This window comes from Paramisgurnus dabryanus, chromosome 1 (genome assembly GCF_030506205.2).
Source record: "Paramisgurnus dabryanus chromosome 1, PD_genome_1.1, whole genome shotgun sequence".
NCBI classification, from domain to species: domain Eukaryota; kingdom Metazoa; phylum Chordata; class Actinopteri; order Cypriniformes; family Cobitidae; genus Paramisgurnus; species Paramisgurnus dabryanus.
In genome coordinates this window covers 15,610,014-15,626,141 of record NC_133337.1, presented here as the reverse complement: position 1 = coordinate 15,626,141, position 16,128 = coordinate 15,610,014, and the positions used below count along the sequence as shown (strand labels likewise).

General features: G+C 41.8%; 1 protein-coding gene across 3 annotated transcripts in view; it reads right to left on the bottom strand.

Moving 5' to 3' along the window:
- iqsec3a (IQ motif and Sec7 domain ArfGEF 3a) overlaps positions 1 to 16,128 on the bottom strand; it is a 165,438-nt gene that overhangs the window by 11,900 nt on the left and 137,410 nt on the right. For all 3 annotated transcript variants that reach the window (XM_065274663.2, XM_065274664.2, XM_065274665.2), the window contains 3 exons: positions 15,460 to 15,585; positions 11,254 to 11,353; positions 10,350 to 10,511 (listed from right to left, as the gene is read on the bottom strand). In XM_065274663.2, the coding sequence (XP_065130735.1) occupies positions 10,350 to 10,511; positions 11,254 to 11,353; positions 15,460 to 15,585 (388 nt within the window). The remainder of the gene's footprint in view (positions 1 to 10,349; positions 10,512 to 11,253; positions 11,354 to 15,459; positions 15,586 to 16,128) is intronic.

The following is a 16,128-nucleotide window of genomic DNA, read 5'->3' as shown; positions in this document are numbered from 1 at the left end:
AAGCCTATTGGTTAACGTCTGTACAAAGTACAGACCAATGACGTTTGAACCCGCGCGCGGGAGGAACGCGTCCCTATATAAGCGCGGTTCAATCGTCAGGAGCTCTTTATTTTCTCCTTCAGCGCGAACCTCTCGCTGCTCCGAAGAAAAAGAAGAAGCCTTACCTCGCCGTTGACAAAAGCCCTGCAGCGGAGTCCAGGCCTAGCGTCTTCCCCTGCCGTTTTCCGGCTGAGAACCGAAGATAGCAGAGTCCAGGTCTAGCGTCTTCCCCTGCCGCTTTCCGGCCGAGAACCGAAGATAGCCTTCGCTTGCCGTGGTACGAGCCCTGTGCAGCGGACACACGCCTGACGAGGTCTCCCCTGCGGCCGCCCGGTAAGATCAATATTTTTTATATAAAGCTATAAACTAAAAGAGCAGGCGCTGTTGTAATAGCGTCCAGCACAGCGGCTCGGTGAGCCTCTCTGCTATGAATTTCCTCCGAGCGCGTTACCGGTCTGGCACCTCCCACGCCGGGACCGCGCTTATGCTTTGGTTGTCTTATCCATGTTTCGTGCTCCCCCTGCTGTTCCTCTCTCGCCGGGATGAACACACGGCGAGCCATGAGACTAGATGGATGCATAGACAAGCACACACGGACTAACCCCCCCTGTGTTCTGTCACACCGCAACCGTTCATGCTTACAGAGTCCCTTCGCTCCTCTTACATTCAGTGGCGAGATCTCTGGCACATATATTAATCCCCCGAGTGCATCGGGTGATACCGTCACGACGCATGGCTGTTCTGTCTGTGTTGCTGCTCCCCTCTGCCGTTCCTCTCTTGTTGAGATGAACAAGCGGGGAACCGTAGACCTGGATAGATGCATACGACAAGCAAACACGGGCGGTCTGCCCCTGTCTCTGTCATAGCACAGCCACTCGTGCTCCACGCTCGCGGAGTCCCTCGCTCCTTTCCCCACAGTGGTGAGGTCTCTTAACGGCTTAGCTAGCACGCGGTATTACGGCTCGCTGCCTCTAAATGCAGCTGTCCAGTGTTCAACGATTACAGAGCTTCATGCCCCTCCCCTCCTGGAGCGGCGCGATCTCATTCGTCTGCTCGATAGGGCCGATTCGCCGCTATTGGAGCACCAAGAACACTCATTATAAGAGAGCTTCATGCCCCTCCCCTCCTGGAGCGGCACGATCTCATTCGTCTGCTCGATAAGGCGGACACGCCTCTATTGGAGCGCTAAAACACTTATTATAGAGCTTTACTGGCCTGAGCCGATCTCACTTCAGATAGCTCATTCTTTGTCTGCCTGGTAATTTCTCTCTGGTTTAGACGGAATCAGAGGCAGAACGAATTTGTTTATAATATACTGAGGCCCGAATACCTCCCTTTATTCAGTCCCGTCCTATATCAGTGCGCTGAATATTGGTACATTCTTATATATATATACCCGGTTTTTCTGCCCTTTTAATAAACGGCAAAACCGCGGGCCTCACGGCAGACTTCCTCTCTGCGATGGGTTCAGTCTGACATTAAACCACCTAGACATACTACCCTGCTCCGTGAGCCGTTCGGTCACCGTCACTACTGAGGCTTGTGCACCTGAACGGCTGAGCTCTGGTCTCCGCAGCACAGCTGCATCAACAGAGAACGAAACTGTCTGGGAGAAAAGGGGTTATGTCGCGCCTCGGCTGGACTGCCCTGAAATGTTTTCTGTGTGCTGTTTATCCAAACATACTGTGTAATACTGTCGGCTATGCGACCTCACTATAGTGGCGAACGGTATTTAATTCCTCTAAAAAGAGTAATTTCCGTGCTTACTATACTGTGTTTTGACACCCACGGTTGTACGGTGTCTCTAAACACTTTATCGCCTTACTGACAAGCAATCAGTAATACGCACACACGGCCCGCTGTCCATAATTCTATCGACGCTAGCCGAAAAAACCCCGGTTTGGCCATATACTGTGTATTGACACCCCACGACTGTACGGTGTCTCTAACACCTTTCTGCCAAATTCGCTCGCAGCCCACCTCAGTTTCTCCGCTACGATGCTGATGGCGCAAACGAGCACGGTCTTACGGCTGTTATTCTCTCTTCCTAGAGGAAGGACAGCCTCAGACTTTTGCATGGCTCCAAGCGTTTGAATCGCGCCCTCTCCGGACGGCCACTCAAAGGCTTACAGCCAAGCGGTTTATGACGTTTTTCGGCCATATAGCTGATTTATATTAGCGGATCCGAAGACGCTCACACCTCCGCTCCAATACTCGGAGATATTAAGGGTAATATCAACCTCAAGTGAGCTTGCTACCCGCCACAATAAGTTTCAAAGCTTAAAGCGCGCGCACAGTCAGACGCGCGCGGCATCTCGTTTAAGACGGGCACACGTACCCCTCTAACGAGCCTCAGAAAGCTGAATATCGTGGCATTCTGTTCATAAGTCCACTTCAGTTTGACTAAGCAAAGGTCCCGCCCCGAGCTGACGGCCGGGAAGCTTGCTTAAGTTACACACGGCTGCATGAAGTGCTGTCATTACGAGCTAGCCCAGCATTTGCTGTGGGTTGAACACGCTTTACGACGGCAATCAGCCTTCGGCGCGTGGAACGCCGTTTGTCTCATATAAATCACCTTGTACTGTGAATACGGTACATTAAGAGGATGATTTAGCACTGCAGCACTCTCGACCGTGTTATTGTGATAATGCGGTCGGGCAATCTACGGTGGTTTCATTATTTACCGAACCAGACTGAGATCTCGCCCCCTGAACAAGCTGACGAGTCATCTCCTTTATAAACTCATTGCATCGCCTTATAAGCTATGTTCAATCAGAGTGATACGCATCTCATGCTTAACTACCAATATTAACCCATTACGATGGGCGTGCGGAGATGGCATCCGTGGGACACGACCTACATTACGTGCCTTATGACACATTGACACAAGCTGCTAGGACCCCTTTCACGAGGCGTCCTTATGCAAAGTCTGATCCATTCTGTCTAGTGACATTTGAAAGTCAAAACCCCCCGCGAATCGCCGGTGGAACACTTTTCTCCTCACTACAGAGGCACGGCGGCTCTCTCCCCTACCTATATCTATGTGGCCGTGATAACAGCGAACCACGCTTTTACGACCGACCATTCATTTAATTCACAAGCCTGTCATCTCTCAGATGCGGACGGCGGCGGTACAGCGAACCATGCTTTTACGGCTGGCCATTCACTTTATTCATAAGCCTGTCATTTCTCAGATGCGGACGGTGCCCGAGGCACAGCGCTCTGGAACTGTCCAAGGTCCTGTATGACACATACGTCTGACGTACATCAGACGATCAGCTGTTCATCTGCGTCACAGATCACTCACTAGAGCACCTGTCAATACAGGCTATTTATGGATCGTTGACGTTATCACCTCCCGTGACAATTATGCTCACTTGTCTTAGAGCATGGGCATGGTCTTAGAGGTTTCTCATTGACAATTGTGACACGGCCGGCTGGTCCCCGCCGTCCACGTTGTCAGTTTACAGCTTCGACATCCCTGCTTCGCGCACTACTGAGGTTTGTTGCATTAAAGGTGCGCCCATTAGCTCACCTGTATGCACGATATGGTTTTTAATTATATGCGTCCACCGTGCGCTTAGAGAAGCTCACATGTACACGCTATAACATTTTGGTATACAATAAGATGCGCTTGGGAAAGCTCACCTGTATACACAGCTGTGTTATGCTTTGTGACACATACATTGTTGTTCATCTGTGTACGTTCACGGTGCGTTGGGTGCCCACCGTTACGTTCATCAATCATATCTGTACACATTCACGGCGCGTTCTGTGCACTGATTTATCTATACGCATTCACGGTGCACTGAAGAGTTCACCCGTGTGCGCACAATTTATTATCAGAACACATGACGGCGCGCTCGAGAATCTTGCCGGCCTGTGCATTATAACACTCTGATTCATCTATATGCATTCACGATGTATTCAAGTGTTCACCTGTGCCCGTGCAATTTATAGTCAATACACATTTACGGCGCGCTTGGAAAGCTCACCGATCTGTGCACTATAATACTACCTATATGCATCCCGATGCGCTCGAGGGTGCACCTGGGTTCACACTATTGTGGTATCTGTATAATCCCACGCTACGAACCGTTCTGCCGCATATTATAGTCAGATCGGCCGTTCGTGAGCTGCGCAGATCACTCACTACGTATGTCTGTTGCTAACAGTGGTTATTTAGATGGATCGTTGAAACCATCGCACCGGCTCACGCCCCTCTATGAGCTATGTCCTATATAGAGCCCACTCTGTGCGAGTTTGGCTTCTTCATGAACTTGGTCTACAGGGGTATCTATATCTATATTTGATATCTGCTACGCGGCCGGCTGGTCTTCGCCGTCTACGTTGTCAGATTGTACAGCTTAGACGTCCCTGCCCTACGAGCGCAGGTTCTCTCGGCTCAATCATGCACGCTCATGCGTTTTATGTGTACACCACGGTGCGCTCAGCGAGCTCACCAACGTGACTCTGAATTTACTTATCTCGCACAGCCGCGGCGCGCTCGGGACCTCGCCGTCTTGTGCTATGTTATGTGCCCCCGGTGCGTTTAAAACCCCACCGTGTGCGCGTCAACAATTTATATGGTGCTTACACATTTGCTTTTAAAGCTGTGAATATGCCGGGTATAGGGCCACACGCAGTGTCTCTCCGGTAAGGCACTTCAGTACGTTGTGTATGCACGGCGTGATGGGATTACGTTCCCCCATAGCGTCAGCTAACTGACGCAATGCGAAGTGAACCGTATTGAAAGGGAACGCTTAGGTTACTCACGTAACCCCGGTTCCCTGAAATAACGGGAACGAAGCATTGCGTCTCTTGCCGTGCTACAAACGTCTACGCAGCGAGTGTTATTCGGCTGCGCGCTTCAGTCGAATATAATGAGCTCCTGACGATTGAACCGCGCTTATATAGGGACGCGTTCCTCCCGCGCGCGGGTTCAAACGTCATTGGTCTGTACTTTGTACAGACGTTAACCAATAGGCTTCAGTCACGGAGTAAACAGGAGTTTCCCCCCATAGCGTCAGCTAACTGACGCAATGCTTCGTTCCCGTTATTTCAGGGAACCGGGGTTACGTGAGTAACCTAAGCGTTTCCATTTGTAGAAACTATGGCAACACATGTGGACAAATGTGGAGGTGGCGGTTATTAGTGACATAGTACTCGAGTCCGGTCTTCTGCTTTCTTGGACTCGTCTTGGACTTGTTCCTTTGAAGACTCAGTCTTGACTTGGTCTCAGACCACAGTGAGAGGAGAAGGACTTGTAATTTCAGATCGAGTCCTCGAGACCAACGCATTTTTTATGTTCACATAACACACAACAATAATATTAAAATGCAATGTTAACGGCATTTTTTGAAAATGACATCCCATGGTGCAATGCAAAGATACTGCCATCAGAGCCTTTATTTATCTCTAGAAAAACAGGCAGAAGATGATGCATGTGGTAGGGGTTTTTTTAATGATAGTAAAAGCATAGTCCATATTAAGACATTAAGACTGCTCCCCTAAACAATTCCCAATCTAGCTTAGTCTGTAGGCCTAACTGTTGATTATTAACTGGGGTGATATTAAATCATGAATATGAAAACTGACATGTTTTTATGGTCTTGGTCTCGACTCGGACTCGACTCCTGAAGGACTAGGTCTCGACTCAGAGTTGCTTCCTTAAAGACTTGATCTTGACTCGGACTCAGCTGTATTTGAAAACCAGTGGACTTGGTCTCGACTCGGTCTCGACCCTTCAAAGACTCGGTCTTGACTCGGTCTCGAGCCTTCAAAGACTCGGTCTTGACTCGGACATAGACGGTCTCGTCCCCATCATTAGCGGTTATACAGCATCTAGTATGCAACTGTTGTGCCTTGCAGCTAATTCATTACGAAGGCATAAAATAATGTGATCAAACATACAGGCAATAAAACATAAATCCGTGAACATGGTTAGCAAATTGCATAATGCACGTCTCTAAATGGTGAAAATCCCATCTCTCATCGTTCCACTTTCCTTCATAATACCATTAAGCTTTGCCTTTGTTTTTGTTTGTATTGTGCCTTAAAAGGGTTAGCACACCAAATACAAATCTTTTGTCATTATTTAGTAGTAGTAGTATACTTTATTGTCCTCGAAAGGAAAATTGTTTTGGACACCACAATTGCTGCATGACCTACATAAAAAACTACATTCAATGGAGTAAAAAGGATAAAAAGCAAATAATATATAAAGTACAATAAAGAGAAAGAAGTTAAGATTGACATTTGTTAAAAAGACACACAGATACAGGTACGAAAGAGTTCTTGTATCGATTCAGCTTACACCTTGGGACTCTGTATCTTCTACCAGAGGGGAGCAGTTCATATTGTGTGTGTAAAAAATGACTCTGATCGCCAATGATCCTTTCTGTCTGGTTCAGAATACACTCCTCATATAAAACCTGGAGGTTACAGTCTCTCTCATGCCCGACAATTTTAGATGCTGTCAATATCAAGTGCATCAACTTTGATTTAAGTTTCACTGAAAGACTACCGTACCATACAGTGATCCCGTACCTAACAATACTTTCTAAAACAGCTTTATAAAACAGCCTCATGACATTATTGTTTACACCATACAGACGTAATCTGCGCAGGAAGTACAATCTTTGCTCTAGACGAGTACAAACCCATTCAATGTGTGTGTTCCATGTAAGTGAGCTCTCTATATACACCCCCAGATACTTGTAGGTCTGCGACTGAGTAATATAATGGTCGTGTATAACCACTGGTTGATGGTCACCAATACATTTTGGGTCAAAAACAATTTCCTGTGTCTTTTTTGTGTTAATTACCAACTCATTTTTATCACACCAGTCAACAAACATACTTATTTCTTCCTGATAAATGGTGCTAACATTATCATGTTCGTAAAGTAAACTTAAAATGGCTGTGTCATCTGAATATTTAAATACATAATTCTGTGAGTGCCGGTTTGAGCATTCATTTGTAAAAAGTGTAAAAAGAATAGGTGAACTGACACATCCTTGAGGGACACCAGTACCGCTACTCTTTACCTGTGAAATGCGACCATTTACTTTTACACATTGAGTTCTCGCTGTTAAAAAAGAATAGTACCATTTGGTGATGAGTGGGTTAACACACAGCTGCTTCATTTTATCCATTAACAGTTGAGGTTGAATAGTGTTAAAAGCAGAACTAAAATCAATAAACAGTAGCCGGGCGTAAGCTTTAGGGCTCTCTAAATGTTTTAAAATCAAGTGCATTATGCTATTGATAGCATCCTCAGTTCCTCTCCCTTGCCTATATGCAAATTGTAAGGGATCTAATTTATCTGCAACTCCTGCTTTTAACATAGACACAACGCATCTTTCAAAACATTTCATGATCACAGATGTCAGAGCTATAGGTCTGAAATCATTATTGTCCAGTGGTCTAGCAATTTTGGGGACAGGTATAATTAGTGATTTTTTCCACAAGCTGGGAACAATGCCAGAGTCAAAAGATTGTTGGAATATTGGGTGCCACACTGGAGTCAGCTCATCTGCACAGTTCTTAATAACATAGGAAGAAATTCCATCAGGTCCGGCTGATTTCTTAGGGCAAACATGTTTAAAATGAAAATTAATCTGCCTCGGATCAATCAATAACTTATCATTGATGGTACCCCAAGAATACTCCATGGTACTACTGGACTTATGCCCACACTTCTCAAATCTAAGATAAAAGTCATTTAAATCATTTGCCATTTGTAAGTCATCACGGGTCGAAACAGCTTTCCTAATAGGCTGCATGTTAGTTATGGATTTCATGGAGTCCCACAGCTGCTTAGGGTTGGACGTATGTAGCTTGTCCTCCAGGAATTCCTTATGTTTTTTCCTTGCGTCCCTTAACAGACCATTCAACTCTTTCTGGATTTTGCTTAACCCAGGTCTGTCATGATTGTTAAAAGCACATTTCTTCCGGTTAATACAATCTTTTATCTCCTTCGTAATGTAAGGTTTATTGTTGGCAAATGTAATCACAGTCTTTTTGGGAATCACAGTATCTGTACAAAATTTAATATAGTCCGTTGTAACCACAGTAGTTTCCTCAATATCCTCACTCTGAAAAACTTCCCAATCAGTGCAAAGAAAACAGCCTTTTAAGGCTTCAACACTGTCCTTTGACCATACATTAACACTTTTCGTCACCGGTTTGTGTCTTTTCAGCATAGTCTTGTACGTTGGGATTAAGAACACTGTATCGTGATCAGAGTTCGATAAGGGGGGCCTTATTCTAGACGTATACGCTTCTTTTATATTGCCATAGCATTTGTCTAAAACATTTTTCCCTCTTGTATTGACTCTCACATACTGTTCATAACCAGAAAGAACTGACTCCAATTTACAGTGGTTAAAATCGCCGAGTACCAGCACCGGCGCTTCTGGTGTATGTTGGAGTTGTGTTTGTATACAGTCTCTTATTACGCCCGCAGCTTTGGCTGCATTGCCCGATGGTGGAATGTAAACAACACACATCAAAATGTTCCCGAATTCTCTTGGGAGGTAAAAAGGTCTTAAACTCAGACATAAAAGTTCAATATCCGAAGTGCATACTCTGGATTTAACTGTTGTTTGACTGCACCATCGGTCATTTACAAACACACAGATGCCACCGCCCCTGCTCTTCCCCGAGGTGGCAGATCTATCAGCCCGAATAAGAGAAAACCCCTGTACCTCTACCAGCGAGCTGGGCATCTCCGGACGAAGCCAAGTTTCAGTAAGCGCCAGGAGACCCGCGTCGCGATACTCGAAACAGGCTCTGGCTTTAACACGCAATTCATCCATCTTTTGTTGTAGTGATCTAACGTTGCTCAGTATTATAGCGGGTAACGGAGGTCTGCTTCCTCGTCGTCGGAGACGCCGTCTGACGCCACCTCTGTGCCCTCTTTTGTGCCGGCGACCGTTCGCTGTCGCCCGAGCTCTTAGACTTTCTGGAAGATCCGCTGGAATGTCATAATCCATAGAGCGAAACAAAAGTAAGTCATCTCTTGTGTATGTTAATATTGGATCGCTACTCCTCCGTGCAGTATGGTGCGCGTAGCATATCGACATCAGGTGTGTCGTAATTAACAGCCCAATGAAGAGCTGTATGATCGACATTCCGGCGTTCACAAACTTTGGGCTCGTCCGTACAAAAAGAGCTTAAAGTTGGTCAATCAGACCGATGTACCAATATAAATAACATAAAATCGCATAGAAGAAACGTGATACACAGTATAAGAAAATATAAAAATGTCAGCAGCAACAGGTGTCCGTGTCGCCAGCAGTGCAGCGCCACCGGAATTTACTCAGAATATGTTTACAATAAAGCGTTTTCATTTTAAAATCCATTGCATTGCTATGGTTATGCCTTGGCATACACACTACACTTGTAAACAGAGACTTTTGGAAACGTTGCAAACCTTGTTTTTGGATTGAAAACTCATGGGTTGTGCTGCAGCTGTGCTATATTTCTTTGACAATTTTGCTTTGTTGTTAAGCAGCTTTACAGTAAATATTGGTAAAGACATGAGAAAAAATTATGAATATGGTATTATTGCCATTTTACCAACAAAAGATGTACACTGTAAAAAAGTAAAAGTTGGATCAACTTAAAAAATTCCTTCAATTGGTAACATAAGTTTAAATATCTTAGATGTTAACAATTTTTCTCACTTAAAGTGAGAAAATTTTAGTTTATCATGCGGAAGGCCATATGGTCTTTACTGTGTACATTATCGATACAGGAACCTACTGTAAAATATATTGTTTGCAAGTTTGTAAACAAAAAGCCTTTTAAATTTCACGCAAAGGGATACACACTGGTTTGGTAAAAATGTGAATAAATGGAAGTCAAGGAGCAGAACATCTAGTCATAGCGCCTCTCTACTCTTTTGAATAGCAACCACCCAGATAAAATGGTTAGCAAACACAGCATAACAGCCTTAACACAACATACACCACTCTTTCCCCCCCCCAAAATATTAACATTTTTAACTAGCCAATAGTTGTCAACAAGCATAGTTGTCAACAACTGGGCAGCTTTACTCTGTTACCATGGAAACTGTCCAGTGACTGCTTATTCATAGCAAGATGCAAAAAGCACAAAGAAAAGATGCACATAAAGGTTTAAATAAAGCTAACTTTGCAGTGCATAAAATAATCACTATTTTAGGGCATAAATATTGTTGTCACAACCTTCTTTTAGTCACCATACTAGACTACACCACTAGTAAACTTCGCTCTCTCCCTGAAAAGTCATTCACTCTCTTATGGTAACACTTACACACTTACATTCAATACGTATCTGCTCCATCTCTGACACCTCGGCGATGGACTCCTTTAGGTCCTCAACAAACTTCAGCAGCTCTTCTGCACTTTGGGCACAAAAATTCAGCACCTGTTTCTTATCAGAGCCCGAACACGGAGACACAATAGTGATCGCGTGAGGATAGTCTGAAAAACAGAACGAAAGAGAGAACGACTGTTAATTTTACTTAAAAAAAATATAAAAGCACTGATATACGGCCATATATCAGCATTGCTGTGAATCACAGTGTTATATAGTATAACCCTTATATGCGATCCAGGTCTCATAAACTAACTATGTGGTTAAGAGCATCAAAGTTTGATTTCAATCATTTACTTTATATTGATTTCATTTTTTGACATGACCTTACTTAGTTAATACTGAAGTTATTTTAACATTAACAGTAGCAACAAGCCATACGCCATGATAGTAATAGTAATTCAGTGTCATTTATTGTCTGTTGTGCATTGAAACATTGTGTGTCTTTGCTCACTTGTGTGTCATTCCTATCACATCCTTTCTATTCAGTCCACCGATTTAAGTGGGGTGAAATATAAGCACAAGCCATAACACTCATCTTGCTTAATTATAGCCCATCTGCCACAAGTGTGTGTGAGAAAGAAAGAGAATGGGATGAAGAGATAGTGGGAGGAGAGAGATGCTTGTGGATGCTTTAATTGGAAAATGAGAGGGTTTGTTCAGTGCCTGTCATCTTCATTTATCATGTGTTGTTCCCTTTGTTGGAGGTAAATCAATGAAATGACTGCATAAAAGGCACATAATAGCCTAGATCTTGTATGAAGTTTTAAAGGCGCTCGTAAGCTCCCTACATTGGAAGTGTTACTGTGTCTTTTCTTTGTGTTTTATAGCAAGAGATGCAAATCTTACTTTCACACTCGAACAGGTGAAACTGCATGCCCAGCAGACCCATGGCCTTGCAAAAGGTGTAGGCAGCCGAACTTTTCTTCTTTGGACACAGTTTTAAAATCTGTATAGGAAAGAGATGCTGATTTACAATTATGCATTTGGCATACATTTTTATAATCTTTACAACCTTTTCGCACTACAAAGAAACTTTTTGGAAACTAAATGGTTCTTCTGGGGCCGGCTGCACCAGCTGGGCGTAAACCTGGTCGTAAGGACGTAAAATGCGCTTTACGTCAGACTTTACAACTGTTGCACCATCTAGGCCTAGTGCACATCTGAGACAAATCTTACGTCTAGTCAACGGTAGGCATAAGTATAAACCAAGGGCGTAGGTTTGATTCTGGAATTGGTGGGGACATAAATAAAATGGTCGCATTGCAAAAACTGTTTATCACCGTTTACTTGACATAAACAACAGACAACTCAGTATGCACTTTACTCAGTGACATCTGACTAATTTTGCCAAAAAAATCCCAGTGTTGAAGTTGGTATGTATATCATGCTGTTTCCTGTTTTTACCATGTTGGGGTTATTTTCTTTCATGGATTAGGGACCCCCTAAATAACCTTGCTACCCCATTTATAAAAGGTTGACAAAAGTTTGCATCTCCTCAGGTTAACATGGGATTGTCGTGTATTGTTGAAAACACTGTCCTTGAATCATTATGTGACGCAAGTTGTTCTGTATTTTGTGCATGAAACAGTTACAGTGGGTATAATAATACTTTCTTCCTCACTTACCTGTAGCCCGAATAATCACACGCGTCTTGTTGAGTGAACTTTGGCGCGTTGTACAAAGTGAAACCATCCTATCACACGTAGCGAGTAAAGACAAGCCCATAAAGTGATGTGATTTAGAGAGGCGGGACTTAATAAATGCTAATCCAATCATATTAGCAATGTGATTAGAGAGGCGGGACTAAAGAAATGAAAAGCCAATCATATTAGTGATGTGAGTTACGGAGGCGGGCATTGCAGAGAACGAAAGCTGTTAACCGTTTGTGTACCACATAGAGCGTCATTTTCACAGAACGGGATTGCAAAAGATTTTTAATCTCATTTAAATGATTCCTTAAAAAATATATATATAATTAAAGAAGTAAAGTAAAAAATAGAAAACACAAGAATAAGACGGACATTAGTGGTTATATATAAATACAGATTAATTGTTTGGTCGAAATTATTGCTAGGGACAATTCAGTCTTCCCTGAATATTGCTAGGGACATGTCCCTAGCGTCCCACCCTAAATCTACGCCCATGGTATAAACTGTTGGCTTGTTTCTATGCCAAACATAGAAATAATCAAATTTGATGAGACATTGGCGCATATAATGCGTATGATACATGAGCAGTGTGCTTTCATGCATGGCAAAGTGAGAGACAGCACCAATAAATTCTTATATATCATAAAATACCTAAATATTTACAAAGACTAAAGAACTTATTAAAAGCTTTAAGTTCATTTCGATTTAATCCAGAACTATTAGAATTAATTTGCAAATAATTAAATTTTGGGCAAACAGTAAAGGCTTTTGTTTAGTGTTGTGTTTGATGGGTCTAGACATGATGCACGCTTCTTGAGGAAGAGCACACTGGTAAGCATTTGAGAAGAGGAAAAGCTCTGTATATGTAAGTTTATAACCACAGTAACGCAAATGGCATCTCAATATCACTTTGGTTAAACGCGGGAGCGCGCATCGCCTATGCTGAGCGTAGCCCGACGTAGGGCTTTTCACCAAACTTTTTTTTACGTCTGGCTGGTGCAAACGGCCCCAGATGTTTAAGTTCTTTATGGAACCATTTAGCCAAAAACAGTTCTTCTATGGCATCGTGAAGCATGATGTTTCTGATTATTGGAGGGGACATGACCACCTCAATGGTTACGGTCCTGCCCATACATATTAAAACTTTTTGACGAGTTACTGTCCCAGTGTCAGCTTTTGTACCTTTATTTCTGGGAGTGTAGGCAGAGGTTGCTTTGAAGATGTTAAACATTTTGATTGTTCCTGTACATTTGTGTTATTTTATAGTTTTTCATTGTCATATAATTTTACCTATTATTCGAAAATGTCGGAATGTTAAGGTAGAATTTGATCAAAATTTGATCAGCACAATGTTGCTTTTGAAAAAGTAATTCTGTCTAGCAGTCTGTTTGAATCAGCTATTAGTAATCAGTTAGATTGTAAGTGCTTACTTCTGTGGAATAGGAGGCCATAATAATTGGTTTTTGTAGTTTAGCATCTTTTCTCACAGTTCCGTGGTTTACTCACAATAGGGGAGAGCGGGGGCGAAAGTACAATTTTTCAGAAAAAGTAATGTTTGAGATAGAGATTTATTTATGATTTGGTCAATAACTCACAAGTGTTGACTATCAATACCAGGTGGAGTTCTGAACAAATGTAAAAAGACTTTGAACATAAGTAGTGAATTGTTACTATTGTAACTGTTAGCTGGGACGAAAGTAACACACAGGTGGGTCAAAAGTAACACAACAGAACATTATAGATTTTTGTGTTAATTTTTTTTTGTTAAATAAACATGCCTATGACCTTGTTAATATGTAACTGCAAGCATATTTGTCATTTATTTTTGCAAAAAATAATTAAATTACATTTTCATTTAAAATTTCAGTTTTTTTTTTCAAAAGCAACCTGAATTGTTGAGGATTAAAAAAATTCAAAAGTATGAACAGTATGAAGTACAGTATTTATACAATAATATACATTTTTTACATAATGCAACAGTATTAGCAGCGGGACAGAAGTAACAAGTGTTTTAAACCCAATTTACTTTTATTATGTAAAACTCTGAGAAGGCAAACTTCAGGATGTGTTAGAGCATAAATAACTGCTAGATGGATCAGTACTGTAACACATGAAATGAGAAACACAAAATACAGCTTTAGGATTTACGAAAACAGCTTTCTGAACCTAGACGCGCAAAACAATGACAAAATAACGCAATATTTGTCAGCTCAGTCAAGGGTTTTGTGGTGAAGATGCTGTCATAGTTTGGAAAGCAAATGTAATCAGGGCTCGGAGAAAATCACTTTCGTCCAGCTTTACTTTTCGCCCCTGTTCTCCTCTACTGCAATATTGAATCATTTTGCCACCAAATCTACAGAAACAAGAACCCCTTTGACTCACATCTCTTTTAAATTATTGCTGCAACAGAAAAGCAATAACTGTATGAACTGATATCACAGAAGAACTAAATACTGTCAAGATATCTAGAATTTGCAAATCTCCTTTAATTTATTACATCCAATGTTCACATAACTAATTTGCGTACAATCTTTCTTCATTTTACAAAAGTCATTTTTCAAACAAGGCCCCAAATTTCACCTGTGATTGTGATGGGAAAAATGCATTTTGTAATTTAATCATTCCTTTTAATCACAAGATTACCATGAGCTCTTTTAATTTTGAGAATAGTTTTATACATCTCTGTGATAGCCTTCCAGTCTGCCTAATGGCTGCATTAATTATAATAGACATTTAATCTTTGATTAATTTCATGGGCTTTGAGGCTTCGACTAAATTATCTGAACAGTGGGGGGGAAAGAACTTCATTATTGACCTCAGAATTGTATTCACATTAAGGGCAACAGCTCTGCAGTGCAAATGGCCGAAACTTTCAGCCTGATAGTGAAAGTACGGCATAACCACTGCGATACAAACATAAAAATAGAAATGAGAGAATATACTGTAAAATGTGTACACTTTGATGAAGTGTATGGACATTCAATGTTCTTGCAAAATCCAATTTGGCAAAAAAAAAAAAATTGAAATAAAAAGAGTATATGGAATCTCCAAAGATAGGTTGTGCAGGACTTGTTACAGCACCTGGGTTATGCATTGATAATAATAGCTACGTTGTTGGTAAGTGACTATTATGTTGCATGTTTAACTTTACCATATTCTGTAATTTGTGTTTTCAAGAACGTTTCCCAAAAAACAGGCACGTAAGTAGTGCAACAAAGCGCATTGTGAAAAGCACTAAGTTTAAAAACAATTTAATAAATTAAAATTTGAAGAAGTCTTAAATCTTCTACTTTCATTCTCCATTATCCAAGATTAGTTAAATTCAAAAATATTAAAGGACATGAAATGGCAATAAAATGATTTGTAGAAAAATAGCAGGCAATGAAATGTGCTTTGTAGTTACCACAAGTAGGTCGTTGAAGAGAAAGACCTCTCTCTGGTGAGCAGCTTGCTTTTGGGCTTTATTGATGTCAGTCACCTCAAACAGTCGACTGCAGCACACCAGTCTCCTGTGAGGTACTGACAGAACCTGTGGATGGACAAAAACGAGAAAAGACATTGTTACTGTGGCATTTACTGTTAGGATTACTAAGACCATTGCTCATACTTGATGTTAGGGAATTGAGCATAACCCTCCAAAGCGAAGTAATACACTTAGATGGTTACAGACTTGAAGAAATTTCATATTGTACTTGTTAAGGAGTGTAATGAGTTTTCTAAGTGATTTGACTTACAAGTTTTGGCTGGCAGACTTGGGCCAATATTCAGTTACCTTGAAATCATCCAGAACACCACATTCATCAGTACAGCAATGCCTTGGCAACCACATTAATCAGATAAATGTGGAACATATTAATCTTAAATAAGATATAAATGTTGTCCAGTACCTCTCACCTACATCTGATACAATCTTATACAAGCATAAAACTTTTGGACAAACTCAAAATCAGCAGGTATGCTTTTTTTTGCCTTTAGGCAAACTGGGGACTCGACCTGCAAAAACCTCAATAGCAGCAAAAATAGAAAAGTCCAACTAGGAAATGGACTGAACTGTATTCATATAGTGCTTTCA